This window comes from Leptinotarsa decemlineata, unplaced genomic scaffold (genome assembly GCF_025532065.1).
Source record: "Leptinotarsa decemlineata unplaced genomic scaffold, Ldec_3_MD MMD2_tig00026282_RagTag_RagTag, whole genome shotgun sequence".
Lineage (NCBI taxonomy): Eukaryota > Metazoa > Arthropoda > Insecta > Coleoptera > Chrysomelidae > Leptinotarsa > Leptinotarsa decemlineata.
In genome coordinates, this window is record NW_027412668.1 from 14,627,676 (window position 1) to 14,652,080 (window position 24,405).

A 24,405-nucleotide genomic window follows, 5' to 3' on the forward strand; every position below is an offset into this window, starting at 1 on the left:
GGAAGTAGCGATTCACGTTAGATTTGAATCGCTGGAGATTATATTCATTTGGAAAAACGTTCTCAGGAAGTTTATTCTACATAAACGCAGTTCTCCAGATGAAATAGTTTTTAAACAGTGAAGGTGTACTGAGTTGAACCCCAAAATAATGAGCAGCCACAGTCCGTCGCGTATTTCTGATATGTCTTTCAGTTTGTGTCCGAAAGTTACTTCTTTGCATGATTTACACATCTCATCTTTTCGAAATTGATTGATTGCTTCCTTCCTTCAGAAGATTCCCAATTTTTTTTTGTATAAAAAAAGCCTTAACAATTCTTCCTCAAAAATTCATCTATCTGAAATATATACCCCTTTTAATTCATTCTAGATGAAGTTTCGACTCCATCAATGTCTTGACATTACCACTATAATTTTTCAATCAGAAAATCATACTTTCAGACATTTATTCATTGCAATCATTCGCTGAGACAAATCATAAAAAACAATCAAGTGAACCTGATGTGGCTGTTGGATAACAAGAGAGTCAACAATATGAAGAATGGACTGACTTCTCTGGACCGAACAAAAGGCGAAACAGCTTTTGAGGTTTCATTATAGATTTACAAGTGGTGAAGATGCTGCACTCTGTATGCGACTAATTCTCTGAAAATTTTGAACAATATTGAATATTGAAATCGAAAACAAATATTCTCACGTTCACTTACTTCATCAGTCGAGGTAGTCGAGATTTCTGAAAGACCTGCCACTTGAATATTCCTTCCTTTGGAGTCTTCTCTCAACTCTAAGTAACCAGACTGGGGATTTAGTAAATCTCTGATTTGTTCGTTGTAAATTTCCAAATATGACATTGTAACCTAAAAATTATTGATACATTAGTTTAAATTGCTTTTCTGATTATTTCGGCCGTTACTTGATGAAGATCCATAGTAATTTCAAAAACTACACCTCATGATTTGATCTCCAGAAATTTTGTGGAGAATAGATGTCTCTATTCATCGTTTTCCACAAAATAATACAATTGAGTAATAATACGTGATACATAATAAATATAAATGAACAAACGGAGTTCAGCCATAAGAGCTGTGCTGAAACCCAACCTAGAATGGTAAGTGTCTTTAACTATCTAAATGTACTCAAACTTCAGAAAAGAGTAGTTAGAATTATCGTTGGAGTGGCCAGGAGAGTAAGCTGTAAGGATATATTTGTACAGCTGAAAATCCTGACTTACCATTTTTTGTATATCATGCACATACTGAAATATGCCAAAACACAGTTGGCCTCAATCAGAGCGCCGGGAAACAGATATCACACAAGAAATGCAGCAATCCTGGAAGTGCCGAATCACCGTCTCCAAAAAACAGAACGTTGCCCAAAATACATGGCAATAACCTTGTTTAATCATCTACCAAACTGCTACAAAGATCTTCCTTTGAATTAATTCAAAATAGTACCCAGTCAAAAATATATTATTAAAAAAGCGAATTACTCTATAAGTGGGTATTTGGGAGACACCGATTCTAACTGATTTTATATTTCATGTATGCATACATATTTTCATATTTTATCAAACCACTTGTTTTTATTGCTTTTAGATGTGTTTATGTATGATCTGTAATCTGTTTATAAGTTAAATCTCTTATTTGTATAAACGACAACTCGCGTGGACAAACTGTTCCTGACACCTGACTTGTTCTGGATTATGTATGAAATAGTTATTAATAACCAATTACAAATAATTAACCACCAATACTATTATATTGATCCTTTTACGTGCTTCCATGCAGTTACATCAATAACTATATTAATTATATTGACTACAATTTGTATAAAATGTTTTTAATATTAATTTATCTTATACTGATACTGTACTATGCTGACTTGTTCAATATTATGCTAGACATAATCTAAAGAACCAATGAATGAAATACAAATCAATTAACAGAATTTAGCTTATTAAAAGAGAGAAGGAAAAAAACACCTCAAAAGTGCTGCTTTATTGCCTCCTGTTCATAAAAAAGGATATATGCTTCCTCAGTCACAAGCGATTTTGGTGAAATCGGGGACACGTGTGAATCGTTGTATTCATTCCACGTGCCACTATAATGGTGTCTGCTGTGTAATATTCGTTGTAAGTAGTCAAACTGTGATTCAAAAGTGCTTATAGATTGTAACAACAAGGAACCACATAGTCTGCTGAATAATTGCTCATATCTAATCCTTCTAAAGAAAATTCAATGGCAACATTCAATTTGCCTCTGAATCTTTCCGTTGGAGAGAATCTTTTTAAATGAATTACTAAAATAAGGGAAAACTTATGGATTGATAGGGACTTTGTGCATTTTCTTTTTTCCTTGCACCTCGAACAAGTTGGTTTTTCATCTCCATCCAGGGTTTCTTTTTTTGTGAAGATATCCAAGCATTGTGACAAACTCAATTGGCCAGTTCTTTGTGGTATAGGGAGAGACAAATCCCAGAAAGGATCGAAGGTTACTGATGAGAATTCACAGTGTGTGCACTTCATAGTAGATTTTAATTGACCAACGAAATTGTCTACAATCTTAGAGTTGTTCATGTTCATGTATCTCAGCCAGGACTCTTGCGCTTTTCCGTTGTCGCTCAATTTTTTGTCAATCTCCGTTAAGATCGGTTTAGGTTTCTCAGTAATTCCATTGAGGTCCTCATGTGAACCTTCTGAAAGATATCGAAGGAATTCCTAGGCGTCTTGATGGGAATATCCCATGAACCGAGGGGCAAATCTTTGAATCTGACTTTTAAAGTAGGCAGTGTTTATTACTCTATCAAATGAAACTTCTGACCCCAATTCCTTGATAACTTCTGCAAACGCTTTGATTGAAGCACCTTTCATACTAGAAGTACTAGTATTGATATCTTCCATGTATGTATTCGTTTTTAAATATTCCAACAACCATCTCGTGTTTGATAAACATTGGATTATACTGTTCATGAAACAGGTGTTTCCAATATTTTTCAACCCATTAAACCCAAGAGTTTTGACTGAAGAATGTATCTCTGATCCGATATTGTTTATACTACATTGTTCATGTTTCTCTGTATCTTCTGATGGGAAATTATGGGGAGTATCACAAGGAATATGGGAGGTTTTATGAGGAAACAATCTTCCATCATGACTAGGGTATAAATAGGATTTGGAAACAAAGGGATGAAGAAAAATTTCATCCAGTGAATGTGACGATAGGATGGTGCCAAAAACAGAAGAGAATTACCACGCTGTAGCTAAACTAATTTTTTGGATCAGAAAAGTGGTACATATTCTTTCTTTAGTTTCTTCAGTCCTCTTTCTGCCGATTTCGTTGACAAAATTCAGATATAAGGGCCCAAATACACCGAAAGTTTCTACAGCCACAGGATACAGTATAAAGTTGTTTTCAACATTTCGATATTTTTGCTGTTTTGCTTTCTCACTGGTTATGGCAGCAGCACCTGCACTTTTGGACGTTCCAACTAAATGAGATGGAGCTGATGTATCTGCACATGTGAAATCCCAAACGGCAGCTCTGCCACATTTCCAGGGAACCAGGGTCATTCATTATGGGGCTAGCTTATATGCGGCTACCCTAAATAGCCTTTCAAGAAACAAATTTCTTGAAGTTTCTCAGTGGACTTTCTTTGCATTCCCAAGGAATGGAGTTATACAACCTTGTGGGATTCTTGAAATGTTTGGAAATGAGTAAAGTATATTAATTACGAGAAGAACAACTCACGTAAATGAAAGGGTGATCCCTATAGAAAAAGAAATTGAATGAAAATAGGTAAGTGAAGTTCTCCCAAATACTTCAATCAAAGACAGCCAGAAACTTGATAAGAGAGACTAATACGAATACCATGGGAGAACCTGATACAACTATTTTGTACACGTTGAAGTCGCATAAGATCTATAGGGTCTTTCACAAAGGACCTCCGAACTTTGACAATTGATAACGGTCATCTGTCAAATTAGTAGTCATTTATTCAGTATGTTTTGTCAAATGACCATGGACGGATGTAGCATTCAACAAGACGTGCAAATGATAAAATTGTTTTATCAAAATGAGTGTTCTATTCAGGTATCTTAAGGCGCGCTTCGCCCATTTGACGGTCACATGTATCGTCCTACTGAGAGGATTATTCGCAATGTGGTGGATAAATTTTGTCCCAGTGATTCAATGAACGATCAACCTACACCCGTTCGTCGATGAAACGCAAATTATACTTAAAACATCGCCGTTGTGTGTGAGAGTGTGCAGGAGAATCCGAAGCAGTCGGATTCGCGTCGGTCAAAAGAATTTGGCCTTTAGCAGACCACAACTTGGCGAATTTTGCATCTTGACTTGGGCCTAACCCAGGAACTGAAAACAAAAGATCATAGAGAACGACGTGGGATCGCTGAATAGGCTATGAGGCAGTCTGCATGAATGAGTATGTGAACAAACAAAACTTTCGAATTTGGGACGATACCAATCCACATGATATCCAAAAGCGTCTAATGCATCCCGAAAAAGCCACTGTTTGGTCTGGATTTGGAGCTGGTAGCGTCATCAGTCCATATTTCTTCGAGAACGACGTTGACCAGGCCATCACTGTCAACGACAAGCACTATAGGTCGTTGATTAACTTTCTCAATAGGACGGCACTACGTGCCACACAGCTCATGCCACATTTGAGATTCTGCACGTTCGATTTTAAGGCATGGACACGTGGCCACCGAGATCGTGCGATTCGACCCCGTTTATTGTGGGTCTTTCATGAGTTGGAAGTGTATTTGAATAAGCCACAAACCACAGCGTTCAAATTCAGCTTGACTTATGAGCCAGAGTCATGGGAAAATTGGACGTTTCGGATGCGCTCCACCCAGAAAGATGTTATATTCCACACATAATGCCATCAATAGGTCTTTCAAACGAATAAAAATTTCCAATGATAATTCCACACACACACACACACACATACTTTGTTTTATTTTAATTTAAAGATAGGAAGCGCTGAGGGAGAGACTCCATATCGTTTATCATCAGCATATTTTACTGCGGTCAAACGACAGAACCTCGAGGTACATGAAAGTTTTTGGAAATACTAGTTGAAAAATTACTATCAAGGTGGTCAATTTGGGTCCATTTCTTGACATAGCTTTCTGAAAGTAATACTACACTGTAGTTAAAACCTACACATAGTTTCTTACACAATGTAGATGTGTCCAAAGTGTCGCAAACTTTACTGAAAAGGCAAATGAAATTTCTTTCGTCAGTCGATTCAAAAATATATTTTGTGACTAGACTCACAACCTTAGTTGAGCTATATAAAGATCGATATCTCGACTGAAGGGAGGTAATTGAATTCCTTCTGTGATTCTGTGAAAGGGATTCTTATAGGTCTAACTCTGTTTCCAGAGTTTGAATATGTGTGAATATGAAACATATAATAAAACAAATTATGAAAATATAAAATTGACAATTTAGCATCTACATCTTTCAATTTTCGCGATTCATTTCGAAACCTTCGCAGGCGTGACGCATTTTTTCTGTTATTGTCGTCTATCAATTTTTCACATACACGTTTCTTTTCAAACATCTTGTTCTCTCTTGTCTCGATTTTTGTTTTAAGAAATTTGATACTCGTTCACTATAAGTACTATGTATTTCATCAGTTCAGACTTCCATTGTCTAATACAGGAGTTTTCAAACTACGGCCCGCGGGCCAAATCCGGCCCGCCAGTGTCGTCAATCCGGCCCGCGGCAGCCAATGATTTACTGTCATCAATCTGGCCCGCGACAGCCAATGATTACCTAATTGTTGTTACTATTGCTGTGATAAGTTAAATAAGAAAACACAGAATGATAATTACTCGGTTTTATTTACTTGCAAGGAAAAACTCAACGACAGAAATGATGACAAAGAAAACTTAACTTGAGTATCTAAGTTTAAGCATATTGATAAGTAACAAATAATTGAAATGAATCACAGTAAAACAATAACACTAATGAGATTTATGTAATTGTGATTTTCCACCGACAATACTTTGTAGTTGTGGATCAATTTTACGTGTACCAATTATCAAAAGAGATTTAAGATGCTCATCGGTTAATTGAGATCTGTAAACATTCTTTGTGTACTTCATCTTGGAAAACGTTTTCTCACACGAGTAAGTAGTACCAAAAACAGAAAACAACCCACGAGCAAATTTATGCAAATTATCAAATTATTCCAGTAGAAGACTCTTGTAAAATTCCAACAAAGATGAATTTTGATATTTGTTCTTAAGCATATCACTGCACCGTAAATCAATAATTTCCATTTGGACTTCCGGAGCCAGGGTTTCAATGTCAGAATCAAAAGGATTTTGAAAAAACTCAATTTAATTCGCAATGACATCAAAATCTGAAAAACGAGTATCAAAATTTATCTTCAAAGCACTCAAAGTTTCGATTGCAAAATTGACGAGAAATTCAGTCTCTGTAGTATGGCTGAATATTTCACATGTTTCAAAATATGTGAAACATTTTTTACGTAATTGCGATTGAAATAGTTATTATTTTCTGCCTGAAGGATTTGATATTGGTGTATAAATCAGGGAGTAGCTGATTTTCTCCTTGCAATCTCAAATTCAGTTCGTTCATATGATTTGTCAAATCGACATAGAAGGCTAACTTCCACATCCACTCACTATTTTCTAAATCGGCAAAAGGGCAATTTTGCGCAACTGAGCCAGCGTACGGCAGTATGATATGGTAAATCATTTTCTCCAATCTGTTGAATAAACTCGCGGAATTGTCGGTGATTCAGCCCAGTGGATCTGATGAAGTTAACAACTGATATGAATGGTTTTAGAACTTCAGACATATTCAAACATTTTCCGCACAAGGACTGTTGATGAATGATACAATGTAAGACTAATGGTTTTGAACAACCATCATTTTCTGCAGCCTTTGACACAAGTGCAACCACTCCTTTATTTTTACCATACATATTTTTGCCCCCATCGGTTGTTATAGATTTCAAATTTCTCCATCGAAGGTTCTTTTTATTAATGGCATTTTCAACTCCCTTAAAAATATCTGCCCCAGTTGTCGTGCCGTGAATACTATCAATATCAAGAAGTTCTTCATACACTTCATAGCTTTTATCTACTCCGCGTATAAAATCCACACCTGAGCAGTATCTGACACATCCGTTGACTCATCCAATGCTAGAGAAAACCACTCATGATGTCCATTTTGGTCAGACACTTGAGATGATATATTTTCTGCGATGTCTTTCATCCTCCGAGCCACGGTGTTTGCTGACAAACTGACACTTTTAAATAAATTTACCTTTTCGGGGCATATTTCTTCGGCTACTGCAATCAAGCATTCTTTTATCATTTCTCCATCGGTGAATGGTTTGCCACGTTTTCCGATTTCAAGAGCCACACGAAAGCTGGCGCGAGTTGCAGACTCTTGTTCAGTATTCGCTTAGGTAAGCAAAGATTGCTGCGATTTGAGTTCGCGTTTTAAAGCTTCAAATTTTTCCTTCCGCAAACTTCCTGTATACTTGGAGTAACTTTGAAGATGTTTCATCTCATAGTGTAGTTCAATGTTATAGTCTTTGAGAACAGCTATGGTTCCATTACGAATTAAACATAGCGCCTTTTTACTGGACTCAATCACACAATACTGAAAGTTCCATTTTTCTTGGAACGTTCTGCATTCACTGTCGCTTTTTCGCTTTTTTTCCATACTAACAAATCACACATAGAGACAATAAGTCAAATCAAAATACTTTTATTGACGGGTGTTACTTTATTTCACAATAGACAGTTTCGCTTCTTACGCAGACCAACTCGCAGTTGCGCCGCTAGCGTTTTTATATGCAAGTATTACTGCCATCTTGAGGTGATTGGAATACACTAGCTAAAACCAGAACTTTCTCGAACCAACGCGGTAATTCCAAATATTTAATTACGCCTAATGCCACCTAGCGGGTAGCTGAAAAAGATAGTACATAGTACCACTATTCGCCACTAGATGTCGTTAAGTATCGCAATACACAATAATAATTGAAATGCAAAAAAAGCGTAAGTTTGCTTAGGTCACGCACTTTGCGACTATCCTAATCTAGAAATATAATTTAAGGGCAGAAATTGGCCCTTGGAACAAACTGAAAAAATCATTATGGCCCGAAGGCTTCAAAGTTTGGAGACCCCTGGTCTAATATAATATAAATTGATTTGAAATTCCTGAAGAAAAAAAAAGTTATAAGAATAACCGAAACCAACAATTTTTATAACAAAAAACTGAAACTTCAAAGAAATAACATACAAGCAACAACCAAATAAATAGAAAATGAGTCCATAATATGCTCTGCTATTCCGAATTTGCTGGTTTCTCCTCGCTGTGTGTGTTTCTTGTGCTCAGCGGTGCGAACTTTCAATGGCCTCTTAGTTTCACCGATGTATGATTCTCCGCACTCGCAGGGTATCCGGTGAAAGTTCGCATTGCTGAGCACAAGAAACACACACAGCGAGAAGAAACCAGCAAATCCGGAATAGCAGAGCATGTTTGGACTCATCAACATAACATCAATTGGGCTCAAGCTGAAATCTTCCACAAAGAGGAACACTGGTTTAGGAGAAAATTCAAAGAAGCCACGTATATGTTGTCCAACAACGCATTTAGTCAAGCTAGCGTAGAGATACGTAACATAAGGAAACCTCTATTCAAGTGAAAAACGACCAACTCCCGCCAAACGGTCATCTCTCGCTAAAACCAATGAAGCGGAGAGAGGGAAGAGGGAATAGGTGAGAGCACTCGAATGACCTATGGTCGGATCTCGGATGAATAAGTCCAGTTATAATAATAATATAATAATAATAATCGTCTTTATTGTTACCCAGCTGTAGTTACATACAAATATTTAAATAAATTAGAGAGCTAGTTACTGACATAACAAAAGGCGAAGTTCAACTTAGTTAGCACAAGTGCTACCCGAAGACGATTGTAGATACTAACAATCGAAACGTCGTGACGTAACTTGTTTGGAATCTTTCAATTTTTATTTTTAATTTTTTGTTAATAACATTTTTTAATTTTTTTAATTTGCAGCTTTTATTAATATTTCAATTTTTTATTTTTTTGGTTGTTGTTTGTATATTTGTTTGTATGTTTTCTTTGTAATTCCGATTTTTTGTTTACTAAAATTGTTATTTTCGGTTAATCTTTTCGATTTTTTCAGGAATTTGAAATCAATGTTTATTATATAAGACAATAGAAGTCCGAACTGATGAAATACACCACGAAACATCGTCAACCACCTTCAAACATAAGTACTATGTTTTGGTCCAAATCCGAATGTGTGTCGCTAAAATGGCAAGTTCAACTTAGTCGATGATAAAGAAGTCAAAATGAAATGTTTATACTTTTTTCAATTGTTCAATGAAATCGTTTTTTTTTTTTTCATTATTTGTTTTGTATTTCTATGGATTTTGGTTAGGAAATACAGAAAAATCTCGAGAAGAACGTCAAATTCTTATTTTGTCTGGCTTTTATGTTTTATATAAAATTTTGAACCTCACAAACAATTGTTGTATATTTTGAAATAAAAACATTAGTCACCAGGATGACTTAATAAATCAGTAGACCTACATCAAATCAATAAAGTAATCATACCATCATCAAGTTCATAATCAATGCATAGAGTGTTCAAAGTAGAATAAAGTTGATAAAATACTGAGGTAAAACTTTGGAAAAATCGAAAATCCATTAGAAAATCATTGCAATTAAATTTGACCTCAATACACAGTAAAGTTTCATATTCCCAGGTTTTCCGTAACAGCTGTGGTAACAGAATATTCAGTTATCCATATATCATGAGATTTGCATTTGTTGTAGTGGATAATAGTAATAATCCATGATCCTTTTCATTGTTAACAACAAAATGGGACAAATCTCAGATTTCTGGCCATCACCACAATTGATTTAAAATGTATAGGAAATCAAAATGAGCGTTCAAAATAATAAATAATACTTGTAAATGCTGCGTATGCTCTACATATCTCTATACAAAGTTTTTTATTGTAGTTATCATTTTTGTTATGGTGGGGAACTAGAAAGCCAAAATTTTATTTCCCATAAAAAATTCGTATGCTGAGTTGAGGTACTAAAGATATCCAAAAATCATCTGATGAAAACTGTACGATCCTTGCCTTCTTGTTTTCGTCGTCAATTTACCTTTAATCAGACACACTTTCAATTGATCGATATCAAAATAGTATCCTCATAAAACGATGCTCTCGTTGTTGGCGATAATTTCATTGCATCAAGATGTACCAAATCTCGCATTGGAAAAAGGTTTGGCTAAAATAATGATTACTAAAAGAAAGAGTGAATATGCTCGCAGAACTGAGATAACTGCCTAAATATTGCTACAATTATTTGAGGATAGCTTTCAATTTTTTGAGTAAACTCACATATGCTGTGATAGTCTTCACTCCTCACATGGCAAAGACGCATAGTTCGGATTTATAATTTTTAATAAAATTCTCATATGTAACTTTTGACGTTGTTTTTACCCAAAATCTAACCGTCAAGTTCGAAATACACCCAAAATCAAATTGAATGTAAACACTGCCCAAATTGGGGTGACTTTGCCCTCTGGGGTAACTTTGACCAGTTTTGAAAAAATAGTTTCGCGCCTCCAGTCGCGCTGTAGTCAATGAAACATACCTCCTCAATAACAACGAGAGAGAAAGCATTGAATTCATCAAAAAAAATTCATTTTGTCCACAAAATGTTAAAAACTTTCACATCGTTCATAACACTTATGTCGACAGTCCTGGAAACTGTATCTACTAGTTATTTTATTTCTTTGAGCAATTTTTGTCTTTACTGTGGCTCTTGTAACACCCTGAAGACGTGGCTTTGTCCATCTTTTATTCATAGCTTTGTTATACAAAGAAAACATCTGTTGGGCAAAGTGACTTCACTTCACGAGGTGACTTTGCCAACCCATATTTTATTTGTTATTTTGGAGGGAAAAGGATATATAAATTATGTAACTACATAAATCACATCTACAAAACCATCTTCCAAAGGTACAAATTTCATCTAGGATATCAAAAAATGAGTTATGTGAAAATTGTCAACTTAAATTTATAAAATTGGGCAATGTCACCCCAATTGACCGGTATACTTCCGTAGACAAGCGCATACACTCATGTCGATTTTCGCAGTCAGGACTAATCAGTTTTATCAAATTGTTTTTTATTCTAGTTCAGTCAGTTGGTAGTACTTTGAAACTGTGTCGTTATCTACTATACACGTTCCGTGAAGCTGGAACGCCAGGAGTGTAAAATTTTTTCTTAGACAATTTGTGGACCGTCTGTTAGACCTTTCAGGATAAATAGAAGGATCTACTAGAAGAACTCTGTACCAAGTTGGGTACGGTGTCCCGAAATAGGCATTCCTCGATAATTTTATGCTTGTTTTCCCACCTCTGATTTCTAATCTTCTTTTTACTACACAAAAAAAGATTGATCATTTTCACAGTTGGTTTATGTGATCAGTTTCCTTCCAAAGTTCAAAAAATTCCAGAACTCTAGTAGAAATTGCTATAATCTAGAGATTTATGCATACAGTTTACAGTAGAAGTGAAGTTTCACTCTCAACTTTCTAGCGATATCAATTTCTCATCTTGTGCCGAAGACCCCATGACATAATTTCACTTGAACAGCTGACTTTTCTGACATAAAAAGCAACCTCCACATCATCAGGCTCACTCGCTTGTAGCAACCTGAGGATGGAAATTCGTCGTAGTCCAAATACATTTGGAACTGCACATATTTCCCAACGGATTACATATTCAACAGATCGTGATACAGCATTATGCTTTAAGATGCAGACGAAAATCACATAAGCTGAACATACTGGCTCTGCATCTGATTTCAGGATTCTTTATTTATATAAGATGAATATCATTCTCACTTTTGTAATCATTGTTTTTGCTGCTTGGACACCGACTGACTTGTCCAGTTTCTCCATACCTCCGAAAAATACCATACTCGTAGTATCAAGGGCTCGATGTTTTTCCGATCTTTCCATGACATCCATTCCAACAATCTTGTTCCAAGTGCTGGTTGGTATGAGTACTTTTTTATACATAATTATCTTCTGTGCATAATTATGATTGTCTATTCATTCCAAAATATGAGCCTACTTCATTTAGGTGTGCTCTGAATAGACAATATCCAGTAAGTAAACTTGTAATTACTCTGAGCCGATCCTCTATTGAAGCAGTTCTTTTTTCGGGCGGTTCATCTAGATATGTTTTCCCAGGTATATTGCTTGAGTTTCTTTTCATCCAGTATACGGTCAGACCATTACTGATCAATCCCAGACCAATCATTTTGGGGTTTATCAATACAACTAGTCAAGCATTGCGGTCAGTAGGAATATTGATCCATCCTTTAAATTGAAAGGGTGAATTTCTAGGAGAGATTAATTTTCGGAAAAGGAAATTTTTGGCCTTCTACTCCTCCATCTGTATACAAAGAATAATCTTACAAAGACAGAAGGGAAACAATCAATTTCAAAAAATAACTTTGGAAGGTCAAAAACTTTCTTTTCCAAAATATTAAAAAGTATACCCTTTCAGTTTAAACAAGATTGCTATGGCTGCGATTTAATCAAAGAAGCGAATGAATGTCATTACGATGTCATCGATGACATAAGTAGATCAAACTTACTCCGTGATATAAAAAATTGTAATTCATTAATGAATTGTGTGTTTTTTCGTATAATGTTATTCAGATTGATCCTGAAGAGCCCTAAGGCAAGTATCTTACGGCGTAACATCAATGTATAGCAGTGAGGATAACAGTATTCCATGTAAGTGAAATTTCACTTCCTTCCTTCCTTCTGTGTTAGAAATCACACGTTAAAAGGTAAGACCTCGTTAGTCCTTAGCTCGCACAAGTTTCTCAAATTCCGAGAGTTGTCGTTCATATGGGTGCGACATCTCATTAGCGGAAAAACAGATTTTTAACAGTTTTTTTTTCAATTATTATATTATATAGGAATCCTGTGAAAGATATCTGACTCGATTCCATACGAATGTTTGAAATACAAACGGAATATAAAAAAGTATTTTTCGTATTATTCAGCGTTCATATAAAAGTATTTGTTTCGAAAGTATTTTTCTATCGTGTAATTCAATGTTTATACGAAAATAGCTGTTCCGTGAGGAATTATTCCTTCAGTCTGAAAGTTGCTTCTTACATGATCTACACATCTTCCTCTCTTTGAAAGACTCACACATTTTTTGAGTCAAATGGAGAAGTAGGCCAAAAACTTTCTTTTCCATTGATCCATTCATTCCATTAAACTCTAAACTCTAAAATCAAAAATTCTATTGCATCACAAGACTGTATAAACTTCCGTCTGGAACCTTTAGGTCGCTTGAAGTGCTGATTCTGAGAAAATCTCTTTTCTATAGTCAAATTAGACTTTCCCCGATTCCTCATCAAAAATTAATATCATTTCAGTTTAGAAAATTATTAAAATTATTTGAAAAAATTGTGAAATCGCATGTTCGAAATTAAGACCTCGATAATCCTCACCTCTCAAAAGTTTTGATTCCTCAGATTTGCCAACAGCTGCTTAATGGAAACACCAATCAAAAGATTTATACCATACTGTTATTTTACATCAGTTTGTTGCTAATTGAAGTATATTTCGATAGATAATTAGATAGTAACTAATCAATATACTATTGAAAGAAGTGGAATAGAAGAGGGTGAAATATAATGGTAAAAGTAACAAAGAGGTTCTTGGCTAAACAATGAAACGCGCCTTATAGAATAGAATGATGAATAGTCAGAACGGAGAAGTAGAAAGTGGAAAAACTTGGCGTCGATCATCAATCTTTTGAAGAAGGTTCAATGGTGCAAATTTGACTGAAATCGTAGGAAATTCAAAATCAATAATCCAGAGGGAGTATTCAAAGTAAGTGTTTTGATCACAAACTACGAGGTATGTTAAAAAAATAAGGTGAATGTTCAAATTTCGCGCTCTACGTACATTAGATTATCAATTTTTTCAAGCTAATAAACTCGTCTCAATATATGTTCACCGGCTCAACATATTCAGTTTGTTGGTGAAAGGCATGGAAGTTGGAAGTGTTTTGCGTGTTCGGCGATTTTCTGCTATCGAAAAAAATAGATCAGAGAATTTGCATCAAACTTTGTGTACACAACGAAATTAAGTACTCAAAAAAGACTTGAAATGTTATAATAATAATAATAATAATAATCTCTTCATTTACTTAGATTGGTTTGTATAACCACAGGAGCTGAAGTACAAATGTATGTATGTATATGTATATACATATATATATATATATATATATATATATATATATATATATATATATATATATATATATATATATATATATATACATATACACACACATACATACACACATATATACAACATACACAGATGTATACCACATAAATATAATAATGATAATTGTTTCCTATACACACATATAGAATTGGATTACAAATAAAAGTCAACAATACTGTAGCAGTTCTTTGACAGAAGAAATTGCTTCAGTCTTGATTTAAAAATGTGTACATTTTCAGAATTTCTGATATTGTCGGGGAGTTTATTAAAAAGTTTGCAGCCTTGGAACTCAAAACTTCTTTGAAAAAGAGCAGTGCGATGTTGACTAGGTAATAATAAGTGGGCATTGCGAGTAGAGTGATTATGATAGGCTCTGTTAGCAGCTAAAGTGTTTCTATTTCGATAGGTATATGTCCAAGCTTCCATTATGTATACTCCTGCTAGCGTTGATATTTTCAAATTCTGAAAAGTTTATCTACAAGAATTTCTATAGCTCAACTCAGCAATAATCCTAATAGCATACTTTTGTATACAAAACACACGAGACAAGGTAGAGGATGTGCCACAGTTGAGGATGCCATATCTAAGATGCGAATTGAAGTTTGCGTAATAGACAGTTAATAAAATACTTTGACCACAATGGTGGGATAGAAACCTATAAGAGAATAACATGCTTTTCTAAGTTCATTACATAAGTGGTCAATATGTGTTCTCCATTGAAGTTTGTCATCAAAAACAACACCCAACATTTTTGTTGACTTGGTTAGGTTCAATTCTAAAGCAGTATCAACAAACAGATTCAACCCATATTCATCTTGAAATTCAACAAGTTAGTTTTGGCTTCATTCAACATTAAATTGTTTTTCTTTGACCACATAATAACTTTTTTGTAGGTCTCTAGAGCTGTGTTTTTCGCAGAGTCCATATCGTTTTCAATAATTAATATATTAGTATAATCAGCATAACACGTACAGTGAATGGCCGAGTTCTTATTTAGGTACACTGACAAGTCATTGGCAAGAGCTAAATACAAAAAGGGTCCTAGAATGGATCCCTGTGGTACCCCATCCTCAATATTTCTTAAAGTACTTAGACTTTTTCCAACTTTGATTACTTTCCTTCTCTTATATAAGTATGAGTTTAGTGGGTATTTCTCTTACACCATATCTTGACAGTGGCATACAGTAATAGTACTATGAGTCAGAAAAATGGTCACAAGTGGTACACGGTATTCACCAGACTTGGCCTCCTGCAATTTTTTCCTGTTTCCAAGACTGAAGAGATCCATGAATGAACGGCGTTTCACGATCACTGAGGAAGATAAAAACCGGATTGGAAAAAACTCAGGCACAAATGTATTATATACTTACATGAGGACTACTTTGAAGTAAAAAAAATAGGAATTGATGAATTTGGGAAGAATCAAAATTCAACTTATTTTTTAACAGAATTCGTATTTGAAGGTCATGAATAACAGTCAATTTTTTTCTTTCTTCAATTATTACTTCTCAATTCTGATTTTGTTTCATGCAGACTGTAGAAGAGTATTTCTCAAAGTGGGCGATAACGCCCCCTCGTGGGCGCTGGAGGCCTATAGGGGGACAGTATACAGCACAGAGAAGATTGGGGGTGTTGAATCGGTTTAGGGGGGCGATGGCTAATTCAAAAATGTGTTACCGCTCCTCTACGTCTAACGCGCGTTTCCTCGTGTAACGCCATCTAGGGGACTAGACAGTAACTATTTCCCGTCCGATAGTTGTCAAACTGTATGGCAGTAAGCTTCAATGCGAAGCGAGAAGTTTCTAGTCTCCATTCTCGAAAGTACTAGGCCCGCCCGCTGCATCATATAAAAGCGCGCGCGCCATCCAGCCAGTAATGTCATTCGACGATATTACGAAAACAAGTGAATTTAGTAAGCGACCAGCTAGATAAAGTGCTGTATGTGCGGTGGTGAATACTGTGAGTGGTGTCATTAGCAAATTTTTATTACTCGAATCTTTACTTCGGCATTTTTGAAGACAAAATTATGTGGAAAGTAAAAAAGAAGAAACGGTAGTATAGGAATATACAGGGCTATTCAAATTCGTTTCTGTACATAGGGGTCTCGTAAACGATAAGAGATAGAGTGTTGGTTGAATTGTGGCAAAGTTGTGTATTTTAGAGACTTATTCGAAAATGTAAAAAAATCGAATAGAGCTCTTTCAGTTCTGGAGATATACAGGAAAAAACAAAAAATCCCAAATATCTTCTTTATTCGCAGACATGTCATCTGACTTGGGCCACCCCCATCTTTGAATTTTTATATGCGGATCTGTATTTTTTGTTGTAGTTTTTGAATAATCGGCGTTCACTTCATACTGAAAAATTAATTTCAATATTATATTTAGAGATATTTCGGTAATATTTGATTATAATTATGTGAATTATTCCCTTTTAAATTACGACCCTGGAAATTGGTTGACCGAGTTGAATAAAATCACACTAGCAACTTTCACGTCTCCCTATGTACCGTAGAGTTTTTTCAGAGTTTTTTTTTCATTTTTAGGTACCTGCAATGAACTTCAAATAAGAAAACCTTTTATGATTATCTGAAACATATCTACATCAATATATGTGTTTCAATAAGTAGAAAAAGAAATGATAGCAATAACAACATCCAAAACGAACACTATAATTGTAATGAAAATTGAAATGAAATAATTTATATATACAAAGTAATTAGTGGTGCAATGAGAGTTCGAATTGGAGTCCTTTCATTTCGAGACATTTTTGAACTCGGTTTTTCATATTATTTATTGCCTTCAATACACGTATTTGCTGCATTATTGCGAAATCATTCAAAATCCTCAATCTCTAGTCTTCCACATTTTCTATCTCTCTGCCAGCGTAAATCCTATTTTTCAATGTCCCACATAGAAAATAGTCCAAAATAGTAAGATCTGGTGATCTGGCAGGCCATCTTATTGGCCCATTATTTGTCTCGAAATGGAAAGACTTCATTTCGAACATTTATTGCCCCATTAATTTTTTTGTGTATATAAATTACTTCATTTCAATTTTCATTACAATTATAGTGTTCGTTTCGGATGTTATTATTGCTATCATTTCTTTTTCTGCACATCAAAACACATATAATATATTTTTGTTGTAGATATGTTTCAGATAATCATAAAAGGTTTTCTTATTCGAAGTTCATTGTAGAAAACGCTCAGAGCAATGGATAAAATATGAATAGGTACCTAAAAATGAAAAAAACTCTCTGAAAACTCTACGGTACATAGGGAGACGTGAAAGCTGCTATTGTGTTTTTATTTAACTCACTCAACCAATTTCCAGGGCCGTAATTTGAAAAGGAATAATTCACCCAATTATAATCAAATATTACCAAAGCATCTCGAAATATAAAATAAAATTTATTTTCTCAGTATGAAGTGAACGTCTAGGATCCAAAAACTATAACAAGAAATACAGGTCCGTATTTAAAAATTCAAAGATGGGGGTGGCCCAAATCAGATGACACCCTATATAAAAGATTCATGGACATATTCTGATAGCCCACATCAAGTGCCAATAGCAAAATATGGACAGATTTACAATACATCTGCAAATAAAGGAGATATAGGCAAAACAATAATTCAGAATTTTCTGATTTTTCCTGTATATCTCCAGAACCAAAAGAGCTTTATTCGATTTTTTTATATCATTGAATAGTTCTCTAAAATACGCAACTTTGCTACAACTCAACCGACACTCTATCTTTTATCGTTTAAGAGATCCCCATGTACAAAAACGAATTTGAATAGCCCTGTATAAAATATGGATTTTTTGAAAATCTCACAAATCCATCTTCGCCTATGTACCTTCTTTGTCAAAAAACATTTTCGAATGAAGCGATGAAACCCTCAAGGGTTTCATCGCTTCATCTGAATGCTTATCTGAATGTGACTTATTTTCAAGGAATGGAAAAGAAAAACTCAGCTCAGCCAGCTCTGTCAAAACTTTTTTTTAGCGACTTCTAAGCAAGACCACGATATGGGCTTCGAGCTTCATACAACATCTCCTTACTAATTGCTCGAACAGGTAAACCTCGCACTATTGGAAAGGATTTAATTTTACCGGCAATAAAAGAAGTAATAACCACTATGTGCACCATAAACCAGTGGCAGATATTATCCCAATAATTCCTTTGAGCAATAGTTCCGTGCATAGACGAATTGATGAGATAGCTGAAAACATTGAAGAGTCATTGTGCAATCATCTGAAGACTTCTAAATTCTCAATTCAGCTTACGAACCAATGAAGCATTGCTGTTCTCATAATACGTGAGGTTTATTAAAAATGAGAAGAAGTCCTAAGATGAAAAACAGAGATTGTATCTTTTGAGCAACCAACTGATCTTCAGCCTTTCCCGTTTCAGTAAATGTTCACATTTATTTATTGTAACATTCTGGGAATGAAGACCTATTATTATATCAAGAACTACTATTCGTCAAAAATTTAGAGACGGATACAAAAGGAGAAACAATATATAATACACTGAAAAAATTTTGTGATGAGAAAGAAATTCTACTGTAGAATATTATATCAACTGCTACGGATGGCGCTCCGGCTATGACAGGACGTCACAAAGGCTTCATAGCCTACTTGAAAAATAAAATTCCATATGTGCTCGCTGTACATTGCGTCATTCATAGGCAACATTTGGTTGCAAAAAAATTGAGTGGGCGCCTCGTTAAATGACAGATTATTCAATCAGCTTTGTGTTGCTAATGATAAAGATTTCAACCGATTGCTATTTCACACAGAAGTGCGTTGGTTATCAAGAGGTAACTGTCTGACTCCATTTTACAATCTATTCGACTCTGTAATAGAGTTCTTGGAAAACAAAAACAAAGAATTGCAGGACAACCTCATCACTTCAAAGAATAATATTGCATACTTGACAGACCTGTATAAATTATTTAATGATGTCATTCTCCAACTTCAAGGTGACGACTTGAATTAGTTTAAAACAAAAAATAGCATTCCTGGTTTTGTAGCCAAATTGCTTTTATACAAGAATAATATCGGCAGACGTGAGTTTCGCAATTTCCCTAATTTGTCACCAACGACGACTGACTTGTTTACTGCCAACATTTGGAGAACCTCCATCAAATTCATCCTTCACATTAAATTAGTTTTAAAATTCAAATTGAAATGTTTGTTTTAATAACATGAATAAAAGTGTTCCTAATATTACAAAATGGTGTTTTACATTACCCTCATCAGAAAGTCTTATTTTCACATGACACACATAATTTAATTATTAAAATAATGACGGCGACTGTGATTCTTAAGATGTAGTAAAGTAAAAAAATTTGAAGGGCACTAGAAAATAATTAATTCTCAAAGTGGGCGGTAGACAAAATAAGTTTGAACACCTCTGCTGTAGATGGTTAAAAGATTCATAAAATTACGGAGAAAACCATGTTGACCTCCACATTTTCAGTTTGTTAGTATATTGAAATCGGAAATGTATTCATTCCATTGAATTGTTAATACATTCCATCAGATAGTAGTTTCCTGGTAATTTTTTGGTCGCATGCGATTGAGCTCGGCATTATCTGTTGAAGGAGACATACTGATTTATTGTAGGGTTGCGTGTAACAGAAATGTTTATGGAAATGATTGATTTTGGAATGATAATTGGTGATCGATGATATCTGAATAATATTATGGTAGGTATATGTGAAATAAAGTATTGTTCTGTACGTGATAACTCACATAACTATTTAATGATTCATTTCTGCTTCATACAAAAAAAATAACAGTTAAAGGAATTGTTCCTGTATTATTGAATACTTTCAGACCTATGTGAATTCAAAAAACCTGTCGCAATCTCTCACTACTAGTTTCAACTCGCCATAGGCCTCATCAGTTGTGCTGAGGTGAACCACAAATGCAATGCCGAAAACGCCATCTATATAATCGACGAAGACTCAGTCCACGAATATAAAAGATGAACGAAGCTCCCTAAGGCAGACCGTTGCCAATCTTCGACATCGACAGTGGAACGATATCCGACTTCTCTTTCAAGGTAATTAAATGAAACTAGTTTAATGAATTGTTACCCAGGTTTGTCTTTTGAAAGTTGAGTCCAGCAATGCATTCGTTGTTCAAAACAGCACCGTCAGATGTTAGATCAAGAATTATTTTCTTTAGGCTCTAATTTCACCTAGTTATCTTGCAGTGAAAGCTGCGGTGAAAGACAAGAAAATAATCTATGCCGGTGATCTATGTCAAACGTTGTTTCTCAATATATCTCCTTAGGGAAGCCTCGTGTATCTTTGATATTCGTGATTTGAGTCTTCAGTTGATCTCATAGATGTCGTCTTCGTGAGAGGATATTTCATCGCCTTTTCTTATTCACGAAGGTGTGCTTTTGATTCGTTCAATACTTTTTGAATAATGAAAATAAATTGGTGTTTGCTCTGTTTTTTTAATCAACTATTACATTAACTCTCTCAAAGATGATCTACACATTTCTTTGGGGATTATTCAATAGTCATCGATTTTTTTTTTATAAAAAATACTTTTTTATATTGTAATGGTGGAACTGGCAACATGAAAGTATGTTTAACAAATTCTGAGGAACTTTCTTATTAGTCAGCGGGCTATGCTTGAAAACTGGCAGCAAACAAATCTAAAGAAATGAACTTTAAACGTTCAAGCCAGTCTCGAATATACCTACACAGTAGGTTGAATGGACTGACGCGTATCAGAAAACAACTACTCCCCTGGCTAATACCACGAAGGGCGTTGGATTATATCCGACAGGCGTCATTGCAGGAATCGTCACAGAAAATTTCCTGCATATGCAATTGGCAATACAACTGAAAGAGTCGACCTTCAATTTTGGAACGGGCACACTTGCAGACCGGTTTCGGGCTCATTAGTCACTCATCAGTGCAAGATAGTGGCCATCATCCCATCCGATTTTCAATTATGGAATATCATTGACTTTAGGTCGATGATGGCCACTATCTTGCACTGATGAGTGGCTAATGAGCCCGAAACCGGTCTGCGAAACCGTTCCAAAATTGAAGGTCGACTCTTTCAGTTGTATTGCCAATGGCACATGCAGGAAATTTTCTGAGAAAATTCCTGCACTGACGCCTGTCGGATATAATGATATATGATGAAAAATTGTTCGTCCATTAACGGGCCTCATTCGACAGAGTGTCGGGGCCTTCTATATCGGGAGGGGTCGTCAACAGTATAATCAATAGCTTCCCTAATTAACGGAGCTGAGTAAGATCGTGAGTCATTTCATGACTTGAGCAATGTCTACAGTACGCAAAAATAATTCATATTCTAGCAATGTTGATCTGCCTTTGAATATGAGCGTTTCATAGATAAATACTCCAGAGATTACAGCGAAAGTAAATAAATGAATTGGTTCAATTTTTGTGAAATATTCGATGTATCATGAGCTATTTTTATTGAACAACATCATCACCATCCATCCCTACATAATTCATTTTCTTACTCAAGTCTTCTCTCTCTCTCTTTCACACACACAGTATCCTCTGTTCGTTGCTTCCTATTCAGGTGCAGTTGGTCATTGGTCAACTCTTGTTGATGTAGTTGAACAATTTCAAATTCGAAAAATTCATAAATTCAAATGAACTCCTTCTTTCTGATTGTATCTGGAAGGAACGTCTGTGGATTCAAAAAATTACTATTTATTAATCGTTTCCATTCTTCAAAAATCCCATATCCTTCATCGAAATACAGAAGTGAGATATATAGGGATGAGTTGAACACGTTTTCCATCAAACACTGTCATTCCTCTATGAACAACGATACTCCGAAGCCTTCTGGAGACTTGTGCGAGCAAATACTTACTGAACTCTTGTCTTGTTCAACGAGGGGTCTTCGGCATAGAATGAGAATATGTATGTAACTTTATAAAAAGAACAGTGAAATAGCAAATGGCTGTCTTGTTCGTTCAAGCAACAACCCAGTATATATTCGTACACCTCTCTCTGCCAAAAAAAATTCCTTACATTTCAAAATACAGAGTTACTGAATTTTATTCATCAACTATCGCTAATTCAAATTGAACTATGGTTGCTTTCCTTCACACCTAACGAAAATTCTCATACTGAATTCTGCATGCAATGGTTTATCAGTTGGAAATTTGAATCACATGTTTTTCGAACGTACCAATAATTCAAGAAATATATTAGAGAATTAATATTATTGGTTATACAATTTCCCATTGACATCATAAGTTTTCTCTAACTAGAAAAAAGGGAAATTCACAACGCTTCCATTAGGAAAGAAAGGGTTTGGCTTTCTACTTTTCCATCTTTATACAAAAAAAATTGGGGATCTTCCAAAGAAAGGAAGGAAGCAACCAATTCTTAAAAAGTAACTCCATACAATGATGTGTAGATCATGCAAAGAAGTAACTGTCAGAGATGAAAATGAAGGGCAAAATATGTCATTTCAAATTTTTGCAGCAAATAGAATACATTATAATAACAATCCTCTTTATCATGCATACCTACACACATATGAATATGAATGTAACAAAATCAAAATTAAATTTTACCGAATATTCATCTTTTTTTTTGGAAAATCACCACTTTTTTGTATAAAGGTGGAGAAGTATTGAGCCAAAACATTTCTTTCCCAAAAGTCAATATCTCCTAAGCATATACCCTTTTCGATTCAAACCATTATTAGTTTTACAGAAAATATAAATCGAAATATATGTCATTTCAAATTTCTGGAGCAAATCTAATGACAATACACACATGAATATGTACGTAACAAAATTCAGAATTTTACCGAATATTCATCTTCTTTATCTTTCACAGCTTCGAATAAATCGTTCAGTGCTCGGATCATGATACCAGGCTGAGATCTATCTCCGACCATGGTATGAGTTTTGCCTGCTCCAGTTGGTCCATAAGCGAAAACTGTTCCATTATACCTGTAAAAATGAATCCAATGTTAACAATAATAATAGTTCCTATCATAATACTTATTTCCTTCAAAATGACATTCTCAAACATATAGTGCTAAAACTTCAACTACGTAATTTGAAGATTCAAACCACACACAACTCATTTTTAATGATAATACCTTTGTGATAAATGGGAGGTAATTGGAACATCCTCAAATTGCCATGATTAGAAACTAATCTTAACTAAGACTCCCTCCACGGTATTAGATCAGAATCAATCCGCGGAATCCTTTGCCTGTTGTGAGAGGCAACTCAAATGGTATTATGCGACCTGTACCGAAATATGGTCGTATGAGGTACTACCAACAGAGATACTGGGACATCAAGCGATCTTCCAGAGTACAAAACCTTTCACCCATCCAGAGAGCTTCATGGATGTGGACGACACTTTTCCCATACTCTGAGAACTGAATGGACCGACATATGAACAGAAGAAGGAGAGCGATTCCTCTGACTCGCAATGAGAGTATAACCAGTCAACCTACTACACAGTAAAGGATCTCCGGTGATCCTAGGAATGTAATTGGAAAGTGTTATTTCTCATACAAAAATTTCGTGTAAAAAAGGAATAAATTATGCAAATTCCATAACCTCGGAGACAATATGACCACGTGTGATTATCAGAAAGGGATCAAACACTGCTTTTGAGCAACTTTTGACCAAGATAGTCAGTGAAAGAGTACTTTAGAAGTCATCATTGGATTAGCATACCTTCCTTACAATAGACCCGGATCAACTCCAACCAGATATGTAGAAAAGCTAATGAGAGCAAGCGAAGCAAATATTTCACAGTTCATATTTATATGTGATGGTCATGAATTCTACCTGATCTGAGGAAGCACTGACACCATGAGTGAGTGGCGGGGGATCACTGTCTCTCTCTTATGGGTGTTTGACAGTCCCCCGGTGCAGACCACACGGCACTCACCCAGTAAAGTTATCGGTCAACCACCCAATCCCGCATCTGCGGGCAACAGGCGTTGGCCGATTTCA

General features: G+C 35.2%; 1 protein-coding gene and 1 pseudogene across 1 annotated transcript in view; both read right to left on the minus strand.

Annotated features, from left to right (window-relative positions):
* Positions 1-24,405, minus strand: part of Kif19A (Kinesin family member 19A) — a 62,987-nt gene that overhangs the window by 19,303 nt on the left and 19,279 nt on the right. The window contains exons 3-4 of the mRNA XM_023173509.2: positions 23,235-23,379; positions 705-854 (exon numbers count right to left, since the gene is read on the minus strand). Coding sequence (XP_023029277.2) covers positions 705-854; positions 23,235-23,379 — 295 coding nt within the window. The remainder of the gene's footprint in view (positions 1-704; positions 855-23,234; positions 23,380-24,405) is intronic.
* LOC141484575 (ubiquitin carboxyl-terminal hydrolase 2 pseudogene) lies at positions 1,980-3,565 on the minus strand (annotated as a pseudogene).